General features: G+C 51.5%; 1 protein-coding gene across 1 annotated transcript in view; it reads right to left on the bottom strand.

Moving 5' to 3' along the window:
* Positions 1–24,358, bottom strand: part of LOC119973172 (DDB1- and CUL4-associated factor 1-like) — a 149,766-nt gene that overhangs the window by 94,548 nt on the left and 30,860 nt on the right. The window contains 4 exon segments of the mRNA XM_038810816.1: positions 6,372–6,872; positions 12,398–12,535; positions 13,648–13,761; positions 15,058–15,131. Coding sequence (XP_038666744.1) covers positions 6,372–6,872; positions 12,398–12,535; positions 13,648–13,761; positions 15,058–15,131 — 827 coding nt within the window.

Raw genomic sequence — 24,358 nt, 5'->3', positions numbered from 1 at the left:
CCCCCCCACACACACACTGCTCCCCCCCCACACACACACGCTTCCCCCCCCCACACACACACTGCTCCACCCCACACACACACTGCTCCCCCCCACACACTGCGCCCCCCCCACACACACACTGCTCCCCCCCCACACACTGCGCCCCCCCCCACACACACTGCGCCCCCCCCCACACACACACTGCGCCCCCCCCACACACACTGCGCCCCCCCCACACACACTGCGCCCCCCCCACACACACTGCGCCCCCCCTCACACACACACTACGCCCCCCCCACACACACACTGCGCCCCCACACACACTGCGCCCCCCCCCACACACACTGCGCCCCCCCCACACACACTGCGCCCCCCCACACACACACACTGCGCCCCCCACACACACTGCGCCCCCCCCACACACACACTGCGCCCCCCCACACACACTGCGCCCCCCCACACACACACTGCGCCCCTCCCACTCACACAAACTGCGCCCCCCCCACACACACACTGTGCCCCCCCACACACAAACTGCGCCCCCCCCCACACACACACTGTGCCCCCCCCACAAACACACTGCGCCCCCCCCACACACACACTGCATCCCCCCTCACACACACAAACTACATCCCCCCCACACACCCAGTGCCCCCCCACACACACCCAGTGCCCCCCCCACACACACACTGCGCCCCCCCACACACACACTGCGCCCCCCCCACACACCCAGCGCCCCCCCCACACACAAACTGCGCCCCCCCCACACACACACTGTGCCCCCCCCACACACACACTGCGCCCCCCCCACACACACACTGCGCCCCCCCCACACACACACTGCATCCCCCCTCACACACACAAACTACATCCCCCCCACACACCCAGTGCCCCCCACACACACCCAGTGCCCCCCCCACACACACTGCGCCCCCCCATACACACTGCGCCCCCCCCACACACACTGCGCCCCCCCCACACACCCAGCGCCCCCCCCACACACGCACTGCGCCCCCCACACACGCGCACTGCGCCCCCCCACACACGCGCACTGCGCCCCCCCACACACACTGCGCCCCCTCACACACACGCACTGCGCCCCCTCACACACACACATTGCGCCCCCCCCCACACACTGCGCCCCCCCCACACACACACTGCGCCCCCCCCACACACACTGCGCCCCCCCCACACACACTGCGCCCCCCCCACACACACACTGCGCCCCCCCACACACACACTGCGCCCCCCCACACACACACTGCGCCCCCCCACACACACACTGCGCCCCCCACACACACACTGCGCCCCCCCCACACACACACTGCGCCCCCCCCACACACACACTGCGCCCCCCCCACACACACACTGCGCCCCCCCCACACACACACTGCGCCCCCCACACACACACACTGCGCCCCCCCCACACACACACTGCGCCCCCCCCACACACACACTGCGCCCCCCCACACACACACTGCGCCCCCCCCACACACACACTGCGCCCCCCCCACACACACACAGTGCGCCCCCCACACACACTGTGCGCCCCCCACACACACTGCGCCCCCCACACACACACACTGCGCCCCCCACACACACACTGCGCCCCCCCCACACACACACTGCGCCCCCCCACACACACACACTGCGCCCCCCCACACACACACTGCGCCCCCACACACACACACTGCGCCCCCACACACACACACACTGCGCCCTCACACACACACACACTGCTCCCTCACACACACACCACTGCGCCCCCCCCACACACACTGCGCCCCCCCCCCCACACACACTGCGCCCCCCCACACACACTGCGCCCCCCCCACACACACACTGCGCCCCCCCAACACACAAACTGCACCCCCCCCACACACACACACACTGCGCCCCCCCCACACACACTGCACCCCCCCCACACACACACACTGCGCCCCCCCCACACACACAAACTGCATCCCCCCCACACACACAAACTGCATCCCCCCCCACACACACTGTGCACCCCCCATACACACTGTGCACCCCCCACACACACTGTGCACCCCCCACACACACTGCACCCCCCCCACACACACAAACTGCATCCCCCCCACACACACACACACTGTGCACCCCCCACACACACACTGTGCACCCCCCACACACACTGCGCCCCCCCCACACACACACACTGCGCCCCCCCCACACACACACACACTGCGCCCCCCCCACACACACACTGCGCCCCCCCCACACACACACTGCGCCCCCCCCCACACACACACTGCGCCCCCCCCACACACACACTGCACCCCCCCCCACACACACACTGCGCCCCCCCCCACACACACACTGCGCCCCCCCCACACACACACTGCGCCCCCCCCACACACACACTGCGCCCCCCCCCACACACACACTGCGCCCCCCCCACACACACACTGCGCCCCCCCACACACACACACTGCGCCCCCCCACACACACACACTGCGCCCCCCACACACACACTGCGCCCCCCCCCACATACACACAGCGCCCCCCCCCACACACACACACTGCGCCCCCCCACACACACACACTGCGCCCCCCCACACACACACACTGCGCCCCCACACACACACACACTGCGCCCTCACACACACACACACTGCGCCCTCACACACACACACACTGCGCCCCCCCCACACACACTGCGCCCCCCCCCACACACACTGCGCCCCCCCCACACACACTGCGCCCCCCCCACACACACACTGCGCCCCCCCAACACACAAACTGCACCCCCCCCACACACACACACACTGCGCCCCCCCCCCACACACACTGCGCCCCCCCCACACACACACACTGCGCCCCCCCCACACACACAAACTGCATCCCCCCCACACACACAAACTGCATCCCCCCACACACACACACACTGTGCACCCCCCATACACACTGTGCACCCCCCACACACACTGTGCACCCCCCACACACACTGCACCCCCCCCACACACACAAACTGCATCCCCCCCACACACACACACACTGTGCACCCCCCACACACACACTGTGCACCCCCCACACACACTGCGGCCCCCCCCACACCCACACTGTCGCCCCCCCCCCACACACACACACTGCGCCCCCCCACACACACACTGCGCCCCCCCCACACACACACTGCGCCCCCCCCCACACACACACTGCGCCCCCCCCACACACACACTGCGCCCCCCCACACACACACTGCACCCCCCCCAACACACACACTGCGCCCCCCCCACACACACACTGCGCACCCCCCCACACACACTGCGCCCCCCCACACACACACTGCGCCCCCCCCACACACACACTGCGCCCCCCCCACACACACACACTGCGCCCCCCCCACACACACACTGCGCCCCCCCCCACCACACACTGCGCCCCCCCCACACACACACTGCACCCCCCCCACACACACACTGCGCCCCCCCACACACACACTGCGCCCCCCCCCACACCACACACTGCGCCCCCCCCACACACCACAACACTGCGCCCCCCCCACACACAACACTGCGCCCCCCCCCCACACACCACTGCGCCCCCCCCAACACACACGCGCCCCCCCCACACACACACACTGCGCCCCCCCCACACACACACACTGCGCCCCCCCCACACACACACTGCGCCCCCCCACACACACACACTGCGCCCCCCCCACACACCACACACTGCGCCCCCCCCACACACACACTGCGCCCCCCCCCCACATACACACAGCGCCCCCCCCACACACACACACTGCGCCCCCCCACACACACACACTGCGCCCCCCCACACACACACACTGCGCCCCCACACACACACACACTGCGCCCCCACACACACACACTGCGCCCTCACACCACACACACTGCGCCCTCCACACACACACCTGCGCCCCCCCCACACACACTGCGCCCCCCCCCACACACACTGCGCCCCCCCCCCACACACACTGCGCCCCCCCCCCACACACACTGCGCCCCCCCCACACACACACTGCGCCCCCCCCACACACACACACTGCGCCCCCCCACACACACACACCTGCGCCCCCCCACACACACACTGCGCCCCCCCCAACACACACACACACTGCGCCCCCCCCACACACACACTGCGCCCCCCAACACACACACTGCGCCCCCACACACACACACACTGCGCCCCCCACACACACACACAGTGCCCCCCCCACACACACACACACACAGTGCCCCCCCACACACACACACACACAGTGCCCCCCCACACACACAGTGCCCCCCCACACACACCCAGTGCCCCCCCAAACACACCCAGTGCCCCCCCCACACACACCCAGTGCCCCCCCACACACACCCAGTGCCCCCCCCCACACACACCCAGTGCCCCCCCCACACACACCCAGTGCCCCCCCCCACACACACCCAGTGCCCCCCCACACACACCCAGTGCCCCCCCCACACACACCCAGTGCCCCCCCACACACCCAGTGCCCCCCCCACACACCCAGTGCCCCCCCCACACACCCAGTGCCCCCCCACACACACCCAGTGCCCCCCCCACACACACACTGCGCCCCCCCCAGACACACACTGCGCCCCCCCCAGACACACACACACTGTGCCCCCCCACACACACTGTGCCCCCCCACACACACTGTGCCCCCCCACACACACACACACTGCGCCCCCCCACACACACACCGTGCGCCTCCCCCCCCACACACACATAGACACAGTGCGCCTGTAATCCCCACACACCGTGCGCCGCGCCTCACCACCCCCACACACAAACACCGTGCGCCTCACCTCCCCCCACCACACACCGTGCGCCTCCCCCCCCACACACACCGTGCACCCCACATCTCCACACACACCGTGCGCCTCCCCCCCCACACACACCGTGCACCCCACATCTCCACACACACCGTGCGCCTCCCCCCCCACACACACCGTGCACCCCACATCTCCACACACACCGTGCGCCTCCCCCCCACACACACACACATACAGACACCGTGCGCCTGTAATCCCCACACACCGTGCGCCTCACCTCCCCCCCCCCCCCCCACACACACTGAGCCTCACCTCCACACACACACACCGTGCGCCTCACCTCCCCCTACCCCACACACACACAATCTCCTGTGGAGGTGCGCAAGAATTCCAAGCCACAAAGTCAGAATTGATCCCTCTGGTATTCCAGCTCTCCCACTATAACATTCAAACATTTTGTACTGAAAACAAAGGTGGTGATGAGTCCAGACGTGGCAATTTTTGGGGTTTTGGAAGACTCGGATGTCCAGGAGGAGGTAGAGGCTGACGTTCTGGCCTTTGCTTCCCTGGTAGCCCGGCGACGAATACTGTTGGCATGGAGGGACTCAAAGCCCCCAAAGGGGTTTCGGACATGTCGATCTTTCTTGGCCTGGAAAAAATTAAGCTTGCCTTAAGAGGATCACTATCGGGGTTCGCCTGGAGGCGGCAACCATTCATCGACTTCTTCACGGAGAATTAATCGTCAGCGGGGGGGTGGGTGGAGTAGAATAGCGTAGAGAAGGGGGAAGAATAGGCGGGTCTATTGCAGGAGAGGAGTTACTATTTGCATTATGTTGTTTTTATTGATATTGGCACACTACTGTATATTGTTGCTGTTTACAATGCCAAAAATACCTCAATAAAATTGTTTGTTAAAAAAAAATCTGTCTTGATTAAACAATAATACTTGTACCTAAAAAAAAATGCAAGCTCTTTATCACCTTTCTCAAAAAGTGGCTTCAAAGCACCTCGTAGCTGATTAACTGTAGTCACTTCATTAATGTCAGGAAACTGCCCCAAACTGACAAACTAAATGGAATGACTTCAGTGAGAAATGAAGTTTCACACTGGGATAGCAGGGGATTCTGATCTAAACAATCTATACTTGGCCTGGAAACATTTGCTGCCAAACCAGATGCATCATCAACAACCCTCACATAAAAAGTCATTAATGAAACAAATTCTGGTCTGGTGGCATAACAGTTGTTACTGGGCTAACAACCAAGAACAATTTCAAATTTCAACATCCAGGTTGGAGAATATGAGAATCAGATTTAAAAAAATATATCTCGCTTTTAAAAAATATTAGTAAAAGTGATCATGAAGCTGGCGGATTGTCGTCAAAACCCATCGGAATCATTAATGTCCTTTCGGAGAGGAAACCTGTTGTTCTAACCTGCCCTGAACATGGGTCCAACCCAAAGCAAACATGGTTGACTTCTAAGTGCCCTTTGAAAGGGCCTAGCAAATCCCTCAACTGCATCAAACTTCTCAAGGACAATTAAGCATGGATAATAAATACCTCAACATTTGCAATGCCCAAATCCCAAGAACAAATTTTTAAAAATCAGCCACATTACTCACCTCCTGATATTCCCCCAAGGGTGTCAAATACTGTAGAATTAACCTTTGTTCAATGGCAGAGGTCAAAGGGAAAAGGTTATAATTATTGCCAATCACCCAAGATGACATTTCTGACCAGCTGTTTGACTGCTCGTTGCATATTCGCTCAGGGTCCAAGTTGCTAAAATTGAGTCTTTGTTTAGTTGCTTTCCTTACATTCTCCCTCTCAGACCTTTGCCCATTCTTCCCCTTCATTCCATCCTCGCTTTCTGTGCTCTTAACGGTGGAGTTGATCCTGCTGCTGGTTTTGTGTGAGGAATTAATCTGGAAAGCCACATCGTCAGTGCAGTTCTCACCATCCTCAGCTTTCGATGTGTCGCCATAGTCCATGTCCACCGCCTCCTCGTCCATTGGAAGTAGCGGTATGAAGTGTGGTCTCCGTGGGCTCTGCCACTTCGTCTTCTGGTTATTTTCCAAGTCTTGTATTTGCAAATCTCGCAAGCGCTGCAGCATTACTGGCACCTTCAAGTAAATCAGAAACAGATAATTAATGCTGCCCATAAATAAGAGAACAAAGGCACTCAGTTTAATTTCTAATCACAAAATTAATCGGTTTCATTTAATAACCAATTTCAACACTCTGATCAATACTGATTTTGAATCAAAAGAACTTGCCTCTGTATTGAGGATTTGAATTCTCCAGCAACCATAGGGGTTACCTAGGGAAAGGCGTTTCACTTAATTCTCCAATCTCAGCCCCCTGCAATGTTCTAAAGAAGCTTAATGCAAACTTGAAGAACAGCACCCCCCTTTTCTACTACCATTTTACACCCTACTGGCCTCAAATGTTGACTCTATTGGCCTTCAGTCTTAACCACCATTCTCACTTTCTATCGGACAGCTGCTGGTAATGGATATAGCTGCACTGAAGCCAATGGGAATGAAGGGAGTGTGTTCTATGACCTGGGAATGAGGATTGCGTATTGGTGTACCACCGGTGGAGTGGTCCACATCCCTGGGATTTACCTGCCACTCTTACGTCACATGGCACCTTTTTCTTCTTTGCCATTTTTTCCCACTTCTCTTCCCTTTCTACTACACTACTGTTTACAACACTTCCTTACTTGTCTCATTATCACTCGCCTTCACCATTGATCATCATTTGTCATTTAATTACTCCTTACCTTCTCCCGATGGACATTCCTCTTCGTGCTTGTTTAAAAGCTGTTCATTTTTAGTGCCTTCCAATTTTGACAGAAGGCCATTGGCCTGAAACAATAACTCAGTTTTTCGCTCTCCACAGATACTACCTGATAGGCTGAGCATTTTCAGCATTTGCTGCTTTCCCCCCCCTTAAACTTAAAGTACCCAATTATTTTTTCAAATTAAGGGGTTTTAATTATGAATAGGGAAAAGGAAGGAAGATTCATTGCAAGGGTTAGTGTGGCTAAAGATAAAAAAGTCTGGAATTTTTTTGTGAGACATTAAATCATGTAATTATAGCACTTATATTTACAGAGAAATGCAAATACTTCTAGGTCACTTGAAATGGGTGAAATTATTAGACTTCAAGTGGGTAGAAACAGGAGTTTTTCCATTTGTTTACTATCCATCATGTCAAGTTTATCGACCAATGCATTTACAACAGATCACCAAGTGACCTGAGCATTTCAGCATTCAAAGCAGTTTGTACATTTAATACAAGATGAAGTCTGTTGTAACAACAGAACATGACCTTGTTGTATTATGTACATGTGAAGGCAAACAAAGGACTTCAGCAGTGCTTTACAAACTATTTCCCAAGGTGACCCATTTTAACTTACCACCAAATTTTCAAGGGCAATTAGACATGGGCAGGGAATGATGGTCTTGTCAGGAGTAACCATATCCCAGGTAAGAATATATAACAAAATATAAACTCCCTAAAATGAATATGGTCCCTGATACCAGCAAAAATGAAACAGCAACAATGCAACATAGTAACATTCAGTATATAAAGTTTGCATATTATGAAAATCTTGCGCTTTTGGGGCAACACGGTGGCACAGTGGGTTAGCCCTGCTGCCTCACGGCGCCGAGGTCCCAGGTTCGATCCCAGCTCTGGGTCACTATCCGTGCGGAGTTTGCACATTCTCCCCGTGTTTGCGTGGGTTTCACCCCCACAATCCAAAGATGTGCAGGCTAGGTGGATTGGCCACACTAAATTGCCCCTTAATTGGAAAAAATGAATTGGGTACTCTAAACTTATACAAAAAAAATGAAAATCTTTCGCTTTTAAAAATACTTGATTTAAAAAAAAATTTATTTTTAAGTTTTAGCCAAAGTCTCCATATCTCTCTTTGTGACAGCAAACATGGTAAATCAGCTCATGGTCACCCATCCACATTGTAATCAGCCCATCTCTCCCAACCACACACACATGCCCTCTTCCCAGCCTCCACCATCTGACTCACTTGCTCAACAATCCTTCTTCAAAACCCTTGCCCCTTCCCATGCTCTCACTCAGCAGCCTGACCACAACACTGAGCCTCTCTGGTGCCCCTTCATGGCCAGGCTATTATGACTGAAAGTTGCCAACAAATATTGGTGAAAATCCACAGGCTTTTCATCCTAGCACATGCTGGGGTTCGAGATATTACTGTATTTTGTTTTGGTAATATTTCCCAAGAGAACAAGGCAGTGAATTCAGAAAAGCAGTGCCAGTTGAGTACAACTAGCCGAGATTCTGGCTCCTCTGTTCCTTACTGCTGAACTTAACACTCCATCAGAGCAGTGGGCGAGGATCTGCAGCTGGGTCCGGGCTGGCGCACGGTTGAGTAGTGGCTTCCCTGGGCCTGATCCCAGCCTTGTTTTTAGGTACGGATTTCTCAGGCTGAGACGCTCTCCTCCCAGTTTTGGCTGGATCAAGAGGCAGTAGCAGCCGAGGGGAGGCAGAGATCTGGGAAAATAATTTGGTAAGAATTCGAAGTCGAAAGTGGCAAGTTGGAATTTCGTCATAAGGCAAAGGTTTCTCACCCCCTTGGTTGCAAAATTAGTTCCATTAAAACGGCAGAGATGGATGCTGGAGCTTTGGAGGGCTACAGAGAAAACTTGCATTATTTCTCAGATAGCTGTCCAAGTCCCTTCTGAATCTTAAGCAGAAAACCATATTAATGGTTTTGACATTAACAGTGCCACTGCAGGAGTTTAACTGGTGTTCAGGTTGAATTGCCTAAATGGTCCATGTCTCCTCCATTTGATCAAACATAGTCAACCTTTGACCCATTGAAGCTGACCCTTCTAACGCATAATATATATACCTATGCTGTAGATACCCGAAGACCTAAAATGCACACCAGGTCATCTCATAATAATAATCTTTATTGTCACAAGTAGGCTTACATTAACACTACAATAAAGTTAGGATCAAAAGCCCCTAGTCGCCACATTCCTGCGCCTGTTCGGGTAGACTGAGGGAGAATCCAGAATGCCCAAATTACCTAACAGCACATCTTTCAGGACTAATGGGAGGAAACTGTCGCACCCGGAGGAAACCCATGCAGACGTGGGGAGAACATGCAGAATCCACACAGACAGTGACCCAAGCCAGGAATCGAACCTGGGACCCTGGTGCTGTGAAGCCACAGTGCTACCCACTGTGCTACCATGCTGCCCTAATCTCATACAGGCTGAATAAATGCTCTTCCCTGGACACTGACAAATTTTTACTTTGTAATCCAATATCACTGCAACTGACTCAACAGGTGACTTTTATACAGGTTTAGGACACGAGGTTACACTTGCAACTTCACAAGAGTGAATTCTTGCTGGAATAAGGGAAACATGGGTGGTAGATGGGTTGTTTGGGAATTTTTTTTTCATTGATTGTCAGAGCCATCTTATAAAAGCAAATTACTGCAGATGCTGGAATCGGAAACAAAATCAGAAAATACTGGGCAATCTCAGCAGGTCTGACAGGATCTGTGAAGAGAAGCCTTTGACAAAGAGTCATCCAAACTTGAAACATTAGCTCCCTTCTCTCTCCACAGATGCTGCCATCCACTTCTTCTCTGGAACTCTCCTGAAAAGCAGCAGAGGCCAGAGAGTGAGCAGGTACCTGCTCGCTCACACGAGCTGAGAAATGACCTTATGGAGACCCATCAGAGAAGGAAAATAAATCTAGCCCCCCCCCCCCCCCGTTGCACTTATGGAAACAGGACCGTGCACACTGACAGTGGTAGTGGACAGCAGGAATAATCACTTATTCTGGAAAGGTCCCATCAGATTGGAAAACGATGAATGTGACTCCTCCATTCAAGGAAGGAGGCAGATAAGCATGAAACTGCAGGCCAGTTAAGCAGAGTGAACATGGTTTTGTGGAAGGGAAATCATGTTTGACTAATTTATTGGAGTTCCTTGAGGAAGTAACAAGCAACGTGGATAAAGTGGAACCTGTCAATGTGCTGTCCAAAGATTCACACAAGGGATTTGACAAGGTACCACATCAAAGATTACTACACATAATAAGAGCTCATGGTGTAGCGGGTAACATATTAGCATGGATAAAGGATAGGTAAACTAACGCGAAGCAGAGAGTAGGCATCGATGGGTATTTTCAGATTGGCAAGACGTAAAGAGTGGTGTGCCACAGAGATCAGTGCTAGGGCCTCAACATTTTACAATTTACATCAATGAATTGGATGAAAAAGATGAACGTATGGTTGCTAACTTTGCTGATGACATAAAAGACAAGTAGGAAAGTAAGTTCTGAAAAGCACATGAGAAATCTGGAAAGGGAGTAGATAGATTAAATGAATGAGTGGCAGGTTAAACGAGTGGGCAAAAATTGGCAGTATGATGTAGGAAAATGTGAACTTGGCCATTTTGATAGGAAGAATAGAAAAGCAGCATGTATTTAATTAGAGAGTAATTGCAGATCTTGGAGCTACAGAGGGATCTGGGTATCCTGGTGCATGAAAACAAAAAGCTAGTATGAAGGTAAAGGAAGTGACTAGGAAGAGAAATTGAATGTTGTTTATTGCAAGGGGAAAGGAATATATAAATAGGGATGTTTTGCTACAGTTGATGAGACCATGTCTGAAATACTGCATACAGTTTTGATCTTATTTAAGAAAGGATTAGAACTGTTAGAAGCAGTTCAGAGACGGTTCATTTGATTGATACCTGGGATGGGGGCATTAACTTGTGTGGAAAGGTTGGACAGGCTAGGACTGTATATCCATTGAGGTATAAAAGATTGAGAGGTGAAACACAAGATCCTTAGGAGACTTGACAAGGTGGAAGCTGAAAGGATGTTTCCGCTTCTGGGAGAAACTAGAACTGGGGAACAGTTTTAAAGTAAGGGGTCTCCCATCTAAGACAGAGATGAAATAATTTTTTTTCTCTTAGCAGGTTGAGAGTTGTTGGAACTTGATTGAATATTTTAAAGGCAGAATTAAAAAATATATATATCTAAATTGAGTACCCAATTTTTTTTTACAATTAAGAGACAATTTAGCGTGGCCAATCCACCTAACCTGAACATCTTTGGGTTGTGGGGGTGAAACCCACGCAGACATGGGGTGAATGTGCAAACTCCACACGGACAGTGACCCAGGGCCAGGATTCAAACCAGTGCCCTCAGCGCCGTAGTCCACTAACTACTGCGCCACATGCTGCCAAAGGCAGAAATTGATAGATTCTTGACTAACAAGGGAGTGAAAAGTTATTGGGATTGGCAGAATGTACAATTGAGAACACTATCATAATCAGCCCTGATATTGCTGAATGGCGGGCAGGCTCAAGGGTCCAAAAGGCCTAATCTTGCGCCAAATATGCATGTTTACATCTAACTTCTCATTAACTATTTGATATTTGAAAAAGGAAAGTTTGAAGACAAACAATAGAACCAAACATCTCCCCAACCCTAGTTGCAAATGTTATTTGGCTTGCAGATCCAGAGATAACCAGCAAAAAACTCAAATATGGTGAATCCACTGGCGATGTATTTCTGGATTTCTCCAATACAAACACTAGGTTTTCTCAAAAAGCGGTATCGCATGCCTTACCATCTGCGAGTTTTCCTCCCGGTAGTTGGCAGCAATGTCTTGGTTTTCCATGGCGCCAGCAAGGAGACCAGTGGCATAGGTTCTCAGTGGCTGATCACTTTCTTTTGCCCACTTGAACAGGTTTTCGACAATCCCCTCCTAAAGAGAGAAAAGCATAGCAGCAATCGATGAGTTCTCTGCAGTCTCAGTCAGCAAATTCTCTCCCACAGTCCATTAAGTGGGCAGCACGGTAGCATGGTGGTTAGCATAAATGCTTCACAGCTCCAGGGTCCCAGGTTCGATTCCCGGCTGGGTCACTGTCTGTGCGGGGTTTGCACGTCCTCCCTGTGTGTGCGTGGGTTTCCTCCGGGTGCTCCGGTTTCCTCCCACAGTCCAAAGATGTGCGGGTTAGGTGGATTGGCCATGCTAAATTGCCCGTAGTGTCCTAAAAAGTAAGGTTGGGGGGGGGGGGGGGGGGGGGGGGGGGGGGGGTTGTTGGGTTACGGGTATAGGGTGGATACGTGGGTTTGAGTAGGGTGATCATTGCTCGGCACAACATCGAGGGCCGAAGGGCCTGTTCTGTGCTGTACTGTTCTATGTTCTAAGTAACTTGATTAACACTGAAAATTAACCGGCCAAAATGGGAAAATTATAGTTGGTTTAATTCTCTCAAATGTAGGGGATTAAGGCAGTTGTGAATAGTGTGGGACGGTGGAGTTGCGGTAGGTCAGCCATGATCACATTGAATGATGGAGCTGGCTCAAGGGGCTGAATCATCAGCTCCCGCTCCTATTTCTTATGTTACACGTTGAGCTCAAACTTCTCTTAAGGGCCATCTGTTGTGTGTGAGCTGAGACATTATGCGGAGTCAGGATTTGTGATGTTTGACAGGGAGATGGCCTGTGAGGAAGATAACAGTTGAACCCAATAATTCACTGGTGATGTCCATAGAATCCCTACAGTACAGAAGGAAGCCATTCAACCCATCGAGTATGCATGCACCCTCCAAAAGGGCACTTTACCTAGGCCCTATCCCCATAATCCTGCGCATTGATCATGGTCAATCCACCTAACCTGCAAATCTTTGGACTGTGGGGTACCACTTCACAGGTTAAGATGGTCATCAATACCGCGACAGATGCGAGTACCTCAATTAATCCAGTACATGGTCAGGCTGAATGCAGTGCCCTGGTTTTCCATTTATAATACTTCACAAGCTGGACACAGCCCAATAAACAAACACTCACTCTCATCAGCATCCTTCCTCCTACCTTCTCCTGAAAGACAACAGCAGTTTCCAGTCCTGGCATGATATCCAACAGGAGACGGCACGCTGAAGTGTTGACTGAAGGATCTCTACTGGTCATCACGTAAGTATTCACCAGCTGCCCAAGGGTGTGGGATAGAAGAAATAAGGAACGACAATATTAAAACACGTAAACAAGTGTATGTTCATCTTTCACAAACAAATGGCACAGAGGCTTAGAATAGAAGTTTCTGTAAAATTCTTTCACCCCTTGGCCATTCTATTGGTTGATGGCAGCATGAGATTCCATCCTGCAAAAAGAGACTAGATAAACTTCATGACCAGCTGTTTCACCTGGTCTAGAATAGCTGAACCAGAAGACATGCCCTGTTCTTGAAAGGTGGTGAATTCAAGACTAATGTGCAGAACTGCCGACCTCAATTTTAACACCCCCCCACTACGAGGAGAAGTTTAAAACATCAGGATTAAGCAACCCAAACTCATTCCTGCCCCGTGAAGTCAATGCTACTTTAGATCAGCTGGTCAGGAGGAACAGGAGAGCAGACCAGCAAGGTTCCTCAGCATTTTCTTCTATTCTGTTGTCAAACGCTATTATTTTCAGTGATAAGAGAAGATGACAGCTGTTAGAAGTTTACTATACGTGTGCACCATGGTGTCCCCATCAATACCAATCTGCTGCCTCTTACTCTGTGAGGCAAGGTTCCAAATCCCTTCAGTCACAGAATTAGCACCCACTACAAATTCAAAGGTAAAGCAAGTCAAATTACTACTGTCTCACCTTATCATCAAGACCAAAAGAATATTTAATGAGTTTTCTTAATTTAAAAAAGTTTGACGTATGTTTTTAAAAAACCTTTGCTACCATAGAATGTGGTTACTTTCGCTCTGTTTACCTTGAGTGGTTTTGCAAACTGGAATAACTCACTTGCATCCTAGAACAGCTTCATCAAAGTTGCATGAGGTGAGTTAGGGTACAAGGGGGATTATGGGTGTTGGAAACAGATTACCATTCAAGAGAATCAGGTGAATACTTGAAAAAAAAAATTACAGGACTGTAGTGAAAGAGCAGACAATGAGGTTAATTGAACAGCTTTACCAAATAGCTGGCATAGACACGATGGGCTGAATGGCCTCCTCCTGTGCAACGTCAGACTGGCTCAGAAAGAAGCCATTTAGCCCATCAAGTTCATGCCGGCACACTGCAGAGCAATCCAGTCAGTTCCAAACCCCTGCTCCAGCCCCAAATGCTCATCCAATTTTCTTTTGAAATCATTGATCATCTTCCCTTCCACCACTGTATCATTCTATGGTTGTAAGAGTTTGGGCTTCAAAGAATGGTCGTGCCTCATCTTTGATTCTGCACAGGTTTGCTGCTCGCTGCACTTACTTAACAATAGGCAATAGACATACTTACCGAATTCATAAAATCATCATTTTTGAAGAGTATTTTTAACAGATGCCCCAGTCTACATTCTGGATCGGCTCGACCTAAAAGATACAAATTAATTGCACATTACAAAGACTAGCATATTTTTCCTATTATGTTGCAGCAATCTAATCTTCTCAATATCCAATGTAGAGTTTCATGTAGGGGGCATGCTGATATTTCACATCGATCTCAGAAGTGATACCGTTGCGGGAAACTGGTTAAGTGACATTTCCAGAGCTTAAGAGAGTTCAGCAACACAGGCGCTTTTTTCATAAAAATTTAAAATGTTTCAAGTTGTAAAACGTTGAGCTCCTAGATCTCCGGAATTTGTCTTTTTCATACAAGCATACAGCACAGCACAGGTGGGTATCAGGAGGGTCGCGGAGCCATTCATCGCGGCGTTCCCCATCGTGTGAATATGGCTGCAACGGCCACCGCAGCCAGCTTTTAAAAATGATAGCCACGGCCGGCCAAAAAAAATGCAGGCATGCTGTGCTTCTGTGCCCACTCATCAGTGAGCATGCCCGGAGCCCAGAGAGAAACACCGCCTCCACCTGACGTCAGCACGCTGACCCAGGAGATTTTTTTTTTTTTAAATTCAATTCCGTCTTCCTATATGCTCAATGGCTGAGCCTGCAGAACTCTCTTTGATAGTAAATTTTAGAGATTAAAAAGATTCACAATACTTTGAGTTAAGTAATTCCTCCTCATCTATGTCTAAAATCGTTAAAATTTGCAGACTATATCCCCAGTCTGGAAACCACCCACCTGAGGAAAACACATTCTGCATCTGCTCTGTAGAGTCCTGAGAGAATAATGCCTATTTCAATTAGGTCATTTCTCATTCTTCACTACTGTAGACTACAGAATATGAGCCAGGCTCATAAAAGTTTGAAAAACATTGTTGCAGACAATCCATCCAGAGGAAACATCCTCCTATCTTGTACCTTGTCAAATCCCCTAACTTTGTATGTTAGCTCACTTCTTGTTTTTCTAAACGCGAGGGAATATACTCAATCTCTCTTTATAGGATAAATCATGCACCCCAGTAATAATTTTGGTGGACTTGCACTCTAAGACCAGGATATTCTCCAGGTACGACATGAGCAAGGCCCAATACAATTACACTGTCTTTACTCTTACACTCCAATCCACCTAACCTACACATCTTTGGACCGTGGGAGGAAACCGGAGCACCCAGAAACCCACGCAGGCAAGGGGAGAAAGTGTAAACTCCACACAGACAGTCACCGGGGGCGGAATTGAACCCAGGATCCTGGAGCTGTGAGGCAGCAGTGCTAACCACTGTGCCACCCGTAGCTTTATGATTCATGCACGAGAACACCCATTTTGCTCTGAATGCCAACATTTCCCAGCTCTCACCATTTAAAAACTACTCTACTTTCCTATTTTTCCTACTAAGTGGCTAACTTCACACTTCTCCACATTATATTCCATCTGCCACATTCTTGCTCAGTCACTTAACCGGCATATAATCCTTTTTTATGAAGACAAGGGGAGTACATACCAAGTTGTAACAAATGCAACAAAGGTTTATCTACAAGGTTTAAGGTACACGGCACCTGGTAACACCCAACAGGTCTGAGGAGGCCGGTCTTAATTATAATGTTAATTGAGCCTCTCCCGCCCCCTTAGCGGGAAAGTTTGTAGTACACAAGTGCCATAGGGTATACAATCAATCCCATCCCATAAATCCCGTGCTGGTGAAGGTTATGATATCCCTTCCCCTCCAAAGTCCGAAGGATCCTCTGAAGGCTGTGGATGAGGAGGAGGAAGAGAAGAGGAAGCAGAAGAAGAAATACGATGGACTCTTCATGCTCATGCAGAACATCCTACACCCGAGGCGCTAGGTTCGAGGGCGTGTACCGCATCGCGGAGCTCTGTTTCAGACAGGAACACCACGGCAGACGGTCAGCTGGAAGTAGCAGCACAGCAGAGTCCACATCGGACGTCACAGAAGGCAGCGTGTCCATTTCGGAATCTGAAGAGGCGACATCCCGCAGGTCTGTGTCAAGACACACGTGGGGTGTCACAGTGGACCACGCCGACAGCGGGACTGTACGATCTGGAACCAGGTGCACATCAAGAACTTTAAGAAGGTACAGCCTTCGTGACCGAAGATGATCCAAATAGTGCCTCAGCAGCTGGCCACCGACCCACCTGGTAGGAGACCGGCCCCGTCTGGCAGAAAAAAGTCCCAGGGAGCCATCAAGTGCCGTCTGCGAAGTTGTGGATGAACACAATGTCTCCTGGTAAGAATTGCCCGGGGGGTGGTCGACGCCAATCAGGGCAACGTTCTTGTAGCTCTTGGTTATGCTGCACGTTCACCCCAATGTCAGGGCACAGCAAGCTAAGGTGGGTATGGAGTCGTCGGCCTATGAGTATCTCTGCCGGGGCCACTCCCAATCACTGCATGTGGCTTGGTCCAATAAGAGAACGAAAACCAAGCCAACCTTGTATCCATGAAATCTGAAGTTGGTTTCCAGAGTCCTTGTTTAAAAGCCTGCATGATCCATTCAACCAACCCGTTAGATGGTGGGTGGCAAGTGGCTGTCTGCAAATGCCGAATCCCATTGGCGTCACAGGAAAGCTGAGAACACCTCACTGGTGAAAAAAGCCCCATTATCCGTGACGAGGACCTCGGGGATGCCGTGCGTCGAAAGAGATATACAGCCTCTCTATGGTCGTGCGCAAGAGGATTGTCGTCATTCTGTGGACCTCAAACCACTTGGAATAGGTGTCTGGGATAGGAAGGGGCTGGTTCGGGGGGAGGGGGGGGGGCGGCATAGTGTTTCATTGTGTGCAAATGACCTGCTCTTGTACGTTTCGGACCTGATGGCGGAGATGGACGGAATCATGGTGACCCTGGGGGAATTTGGCCGTTTTTCGTGGTACAAATTGAATATCACAAAAATTGAAATGTTTGTAGTTCAAGAGAGAGGCCAAGGGGACCGGCTGAGGGAGCTGCCGTTCCAGTTAGTTGGGGACAATTTCAGGTACCTGGGAATACAAGTGGCGCGGGATTGGGGTCGACTGTACAAGCTGAATCTGTCCCGGCTGGTAGATCAAATGCGAGGGGAGTTCCGGAGGTGGGATGCGCTCCCGCTGTCGTTAGCTGGGAGAGTACAGACAGTTAAAATGACGGTCCTCCCAAGGTTCTTATTCGTGATCCAGTGTCTCCCCATTTTCATTTTTACGTTCCTTTTTTAAGAGGGTGAACAAGATCATTTTGGGCTTTGTATGGGCGGGCAAATCCCCGCGAGTGAAGAGGGTGATGCTCGAGCGGAATCGGGGCCGAATTTTAGTAACCATTATTTGGCGCCATGAAAAGGAAGTGGGTGGTGGGGGGGGGTTGGCTTGGGAGCAGGTGGAGGCAGCCTCATGTAGGGGTGCCAGTCTGGAGGCGTTGGTGACAGAGCCTCTGCCGTTTCCGCCGGCACGCTTTTCCACCAGTCATGTAGTGGTGGCGACCCTTCGGATCTGGGGACAGTGGAGGAGGCACATGGGAGCAACGGGAGCATCGGTCTGGTCCCCGATATGTGACAACCATCGGTTTGCCCCAGGTAGGTTGGACAGTGGCATTCGGGTATGGCGGAGGGCGGGGATTGAGCAGATGGGAGATTTATTTTTGGAAGGGAGCCTCCCTAGCTTGAGGGCGCTGGAGGCCAAGTTTGGGTTGACGAGGGGGAATGAATTCCAGTATATTCAGGTGCGGGACTTTTTGCGTAGCCAGATGCCATCTTTCCTACTCTTGCCACTAAGGGGGATCCAAGATAGGGTAGTGTCTAGAGCAGTGGTTCTCAGCCGGGGTCCACATGGACCCTGGGGGTCCATGTAACATTACTGGGGGTCCACACAAAACAAAATACTGAATTGGGGGTCCACGGTGATATTTTAGTGGTCCATAGAGCAATTCTACTTCAGAACAATTGTTATTATTGAGAATTAAATTTTTACAGTAATCTACACCATATTAAAATACTAAAAGTAGAAATATTCATGTAGCTATGAATTGTTTATGGCAATCAAGTACGACAGTGTCGTAAATTAAAGTTACCTAGAACAAATGGAGGTGAAAATCACCTATCGTTTCTCCTTGACAAGTTTACTGAATGATTTAACACAGTAATCACTAGAAACTGTGTATATTTGATATGAATTGGTTATTTTTAGAGTAATTTAATTCAATTTAGTCAGTAAAAAGTTTTTTTCATTACTTTTCATATTAGAATAAGTTTGGCAACGTACGAAAATACCGCTAATCCGTTTCCAACCCTCACGGTAAGGTAGATGGACTTTAGTCATCGGACAAAATATAAGGATTAGGAATGGCTATGGGGGTCCACAAAAAAAAAATTAAGAGGAAAAGGGGTCCATGGGTTAAAAAAGGTTGAGAACTCCTGGTCTAGAGGATGGGTGGAGGAAGGAAGTGTCTCAGATATTTCCAAGGAGCTCCTGGGGGCGGAGGAGACACAGACCGAGGAGCTGAGGCATAAATGGGAGGAGTTGGGAGGGGAGATTGAGGAAGGTCTGTGGGCGGACGCGCTGAACAGGGTTAATGAGAATGCAACATGTGCCAGGCTTCGCCTGATTCAACTTAAGGTTGTCCACCGGGCCCATGTGACAGTGTCACGGATGAGCAGATTCTTCGGTGTAGAGTGTGCAAAGTGCCTGAGAGGACCGGCAGACCATGTCCACATGTTTTGGGCTTGTCCAAAACTTAGGAGATGGCAGGGGTTTGAGGATGTCATGTCTAGAGTATTGAACACGAGGGTGGCAATGAGTCCAGAGGTGGCGATTTTTGGGGTTTCAGAGGCCCCGGAAGTCCAGGGGGAGAAAGAGGCCGACGTCTTGGCCTTTGCTTCCCCTGTAGCCCGGAGACGGATACTTCTAGCTTGGAGGGAGTGAGTTTCCTGGGCTTGGAGAAAATCAAGTTCGCCTTGAGAGGGTCGTTGTTAGGGTTCGCCCGGAGGTGGCAACCATTCATTGACTTCTTTGCGGAGAACTCGTTCTGTAATTCTACTGTTCACAATGCCGAAAAAACCCCATTAAAATTGTTTATTAAAAAAAACTTGTAATCCTCGCATGGTGGACAGTCCCGTCCAATTATGACAGGGACCACTGCTGCCACCCAGTTGCCGAAATGCACTGGTCAAATAATGTCCAAATTCTCCAACCTGTCTAGCTCGGCTTCCACCTTCTCCACCAAAGCGTAGAGAACAGGGCTCACTCAGAAGTAGCGCGGCGGGGGCGGCATGTGGCGCAGTGGTTAGCACTGGGACTATGGCGCTGAGGACCCGGGTTCATGCCATGGGTCACTGTCCGTGTGGAGTTTGTGCATTCTACCTGTGTCTGCGTGGGTTTCACCCCTGTAGCCATGTAAAATGGCCACCTGCAAAGGACCATGGGAATTGTGGTCAATTTGGTACACAGCCTCTGTGCATTGCGCATAGAAACCAGACTTGGCTGAAACTTGTATCCATTAAGATTCGATCATCATTTCCCCCAGGACAAGAGAGTTTGAATCAAGGAGTTACAACAGTAGCAGACTAACCGGCGGCACCCCACCTTATTTGGAAAGGCCTATGTACCTGCGACAATGATAGCTGGGATCTGCCCAACTATTGAGGTATCCACCCCCTAATTGGCTGAGATCGATGAGGGTGATCGAAAACCCTATCAATCCATTGGACGCGGAGTAAGGACCGCCCAAAAGGGCGCGAAAGAGACAAAGGATAAAAACCCCAGCGCACTAGAGATAGATCTCTTTTGGGACTGGCCTGTGTGCGACCAACTGCAGCAGAACAACCAAGTTCAAGGACCCGCGGCCATTCCTGAAGGATGAGCCCAGCTGAGACAAACCCAATCACTTCCAAACCAACCATGTGGACCCGGATAAAGGCCTTATCTCGCACAGTGCCAGTCACTCTAAGTTAAGTAAAGGTCATCTTAGTCGTTGGGTGTAGTTTAGTACGGAGCTGCGTGTGTTATTGTCTTGTGTTATTAATAAACTGTTCTTGGGCTAACATATTGGTTGTGTGGTCATTTGGCCGATATAAGAAACAACTCGTGGTTCACCCTGAAGTAAAGAAGGCAACACCCCCACAACCCAAAGATGTGCAGGTGAGGTGGATTGACCCCACTAAATTACCCCTTAATTGGAAAAAATATAATTGCAAATGGCACAACCAATTGCACCCCAGCAGGCTGGGAGCGTCCTCTTGAACATGAATAAGGGGGAAGGTGAACCGATTGAAGACCATAAACAACAGGGTCAATGGTGTCCAGTGAGTTGCAGCTGTTCATTGGTGAACGTAATGTGACCACTAAAATGGCATCCAGCAAAGGACGCTGGGAAAAGTGGCCAAGTTCAGGGACAAACAAGCTGCAGCTCCCAAATAAAGGGGGAGGGGAATGCGCAACCCCTCAGACAACGTAAGCGGGGAAGCTCATATTTCGCAAGGGACATCGGAAATACAATCGTCATTCCCACCCCGTAAATCCAGACGGGGCAGGTTATGACATCACCCATGCAGCCAGTTGGCAGTCTCCTCAGTTTACTCTCTCACCTAACCTTTGCACCATCAGTAAATGTGGATACATTACACTTAGTTCCCACATCTAAATCATTGATTGAGATTGTAAGTACAGTAAGAAGTCTTACAACACCAAGTTAAAGTCCAACAGGTTTGTTTCAAACACGAGCTTTTGGAGCACTGCTCCTTCCTCAGATCAGCCTCTGATCTCCGGGTAAGCGTTCTCCAAGGCGGCCTTCAGGACACGCGACAACGCAGAATTCATGATGATGGCGCCGGAGCGAGGCGACTCTCTGTAAGCTCTCCCCAACAGATCCACTTTTAACTTTATTTATACTCGTTCTAACCTTTTAAAAATTAATTCTAAAGCTAACATTATTACTAACCTCTCTCTCTTATGTTCTCTTGCAGGCTTGAAGATCCTCCGAGTCCCTTTGAGACCTTGTGACCCGACCCGACCTGACCTCCGTGACCTGGAAGAAGATCGGGCCCAAACCGGAAGTGAAGCCCCGACCTCGATTTGGAGCCGACCCGGGCCTCGGAGCTTCAAACCCGGCCTAACAACCGACGCCAGCCCCGGATCGCCCGGCCTTGTCCCCGGAGCTCCCGACGGCAAGACACGGCTCAACGCGACCCCGAGAGACCCGCCCAGCGACCCGACCCGGAGAGGCCCGCCCAGCAACCCGACCTACCTGGTGATGGAAGAAAGAAAAATCCACATGGAGGCCCCACCGTGCCGACTTCAAAATCCGACCCCAGGAGCGCCCAGGAAGGGAACAGACCATGGGACCTAGCCCAATCTGCCCCAGGAAGCCCCTGCCCACGACCCAGGACCCCAAAAACAACGGAGACCGCGCACAAGGACCCGAACGCGCTGCAAGGTATTCCCGCGCCCACAGAACGCCGGGACCCATCCGGATCGCAAACTCACCCCCCCAGCAACCCCTCTACCTCAACCAGCGCCGGGGCCCTGCCAGACGCGACCCCGGAAATATAAACAGCGCCCTGGACCCCGCTAGCGCCCTGGACCCCGCCAGCACCCTGGACCCCGCCAGCACCCTGGACCCCGCCAGCACCCTGGACCCCGCCAGCACCCTGGACCCCGCCAGCACCCTGGACCCCGCCAGCACCCTGGACCCCGCCAGATGCAACCACCTACCTTCCACAAGGGCGGACGTCTCCCATCGGATCCCAGGATCATCCAGCAGCAGCCGCCGACCGAGAAAGCGAGGGAAACGCAGCGGTCTGCAGGTTAGACTGAAGGAACGCGATTTCAAGACCCCTCTCCCCAGCATACTCCTGGCAAACGTCCAAGCGATTGAAAACAAGCTGGATGAACTTAACGCCAGACTTACCTCTCAGAGGGAAGTAAGAGACTGCTGTGTGCTCTGTTTCACAGAGACATGGCTCACCCCCGCCTCACCGGACTGTGCCATACAACCTGAAGGCTTCTCTATTCACCGGGCGGACCGCACGGCATCTTCAGGCAAAGTGAAGGGTGGAGGGGTTTGCCTCCTCATCAACTCCTCCTGGTGCTTGGATGTGGTGACCCTGGCGACCTACTGCTCCCCAGACCTGGAATACTTGACCGTAAAGTGCCGCCCATACTATCTTCCACGTGAGTTCACTTCAGCCATTATCACAGCGGTCTACATCCCACCCCAGGCAGAAGTGAGGAGGGCGCTGGATGAACTGTACACAGTCATAAACAACTATGAAACAGAACACCCGGAGGCCCTGTTCATTGTGGCCGGAGACTTCAACAAAGCCAACATCAAGAGTGTACTGCCAAAATTCCACCAGCACATTTCCTGTACCACCAGGGGCGACAACACTCTTGACCACTGCTACTCAAAAATCAAGGGCGCCTACCGTTCCATCCCCCGACCGCACTTTGGGAAATCAGACCATAAGACTGTGCTCCTTCTCCCGGCTTACAAGCAGAAACTCAAGCGGGAGAACCCAGCTAAGAAGGTTGTGCAGTGCTGGTCCGATGAGACAGAAGAGCTCTTACGTGACTGCTTGGAGACAGTGGACTGGTCCATATTTAAGAACTCAGCAACTAACTTAAATGAGTATGTCACCACCGTCACAGACTTCATCAGCAAATGTGTGGACGACTGCGTGCCAAAGAAAGCAGTACGTACGTTCCCCAACCGGAAACCATGGCTCAACCGCGAGATTGACTCCCTACTGAAGGACAGATCTGAGGCGTTCAAGGCAGACGACCCTGTCCTATACAAGAAATCCAGGTACGACCTCCGCAAAGCCATCCGAGATGCCAAGAGAGAATATCAAACTAAACTAGAGTCACAGACAGACTCTCGGCGGTTGTGGCAAGGACTAAGCAACATAACGGGCTACGAAGCGAAGCCGAGCAGTATCTCTGGCAGCAGTGCACCCCTCCCCGATGAACTTAATGCATTCTATGCTCGGTTTGAGCAGGTAACCAACAATCCGCTATCGAGTGCCCCAGCAACCCATAATTCACCCATACCCACCATCACAGTTTCCGAAGTCAGATCGGCCTTCCTGAAAGTGAACCCACGGAAGGCGATGGGCCCGGACGGGATCACCGGTCGTGCACTCAGAGCCTGCGCAGACCAGCTGACAGAGGTATTCACAGACATCTTTAACCTGTCCCTACTCCACTCCGAGGTCCCCACCTGCTTCAAGAAGACCACCATCATACCGGTACCAAAGAAGAACCAGGCAACGTGCCTCAATGA

This window comes from Scyliorhinus canicula, chromosome 11 (assembly GCF_902713615.1).
Source record: "Scyliorhinus canicula chromosome 11, sScyCan1.1, whole genome shotgun sequence".
Lineage (NCBI taxonomy): Eukaryota > Metazoa > Chordata > Chondrichthyes > Carcharhiniformes > Scyliorhinidae > Scyliorhinus > Scyliorhinus canicula.
Note: the sequence above shows the minus strand (reverse complement) of the source record. Positions and strands in the feature narration are given on the sequence as shown.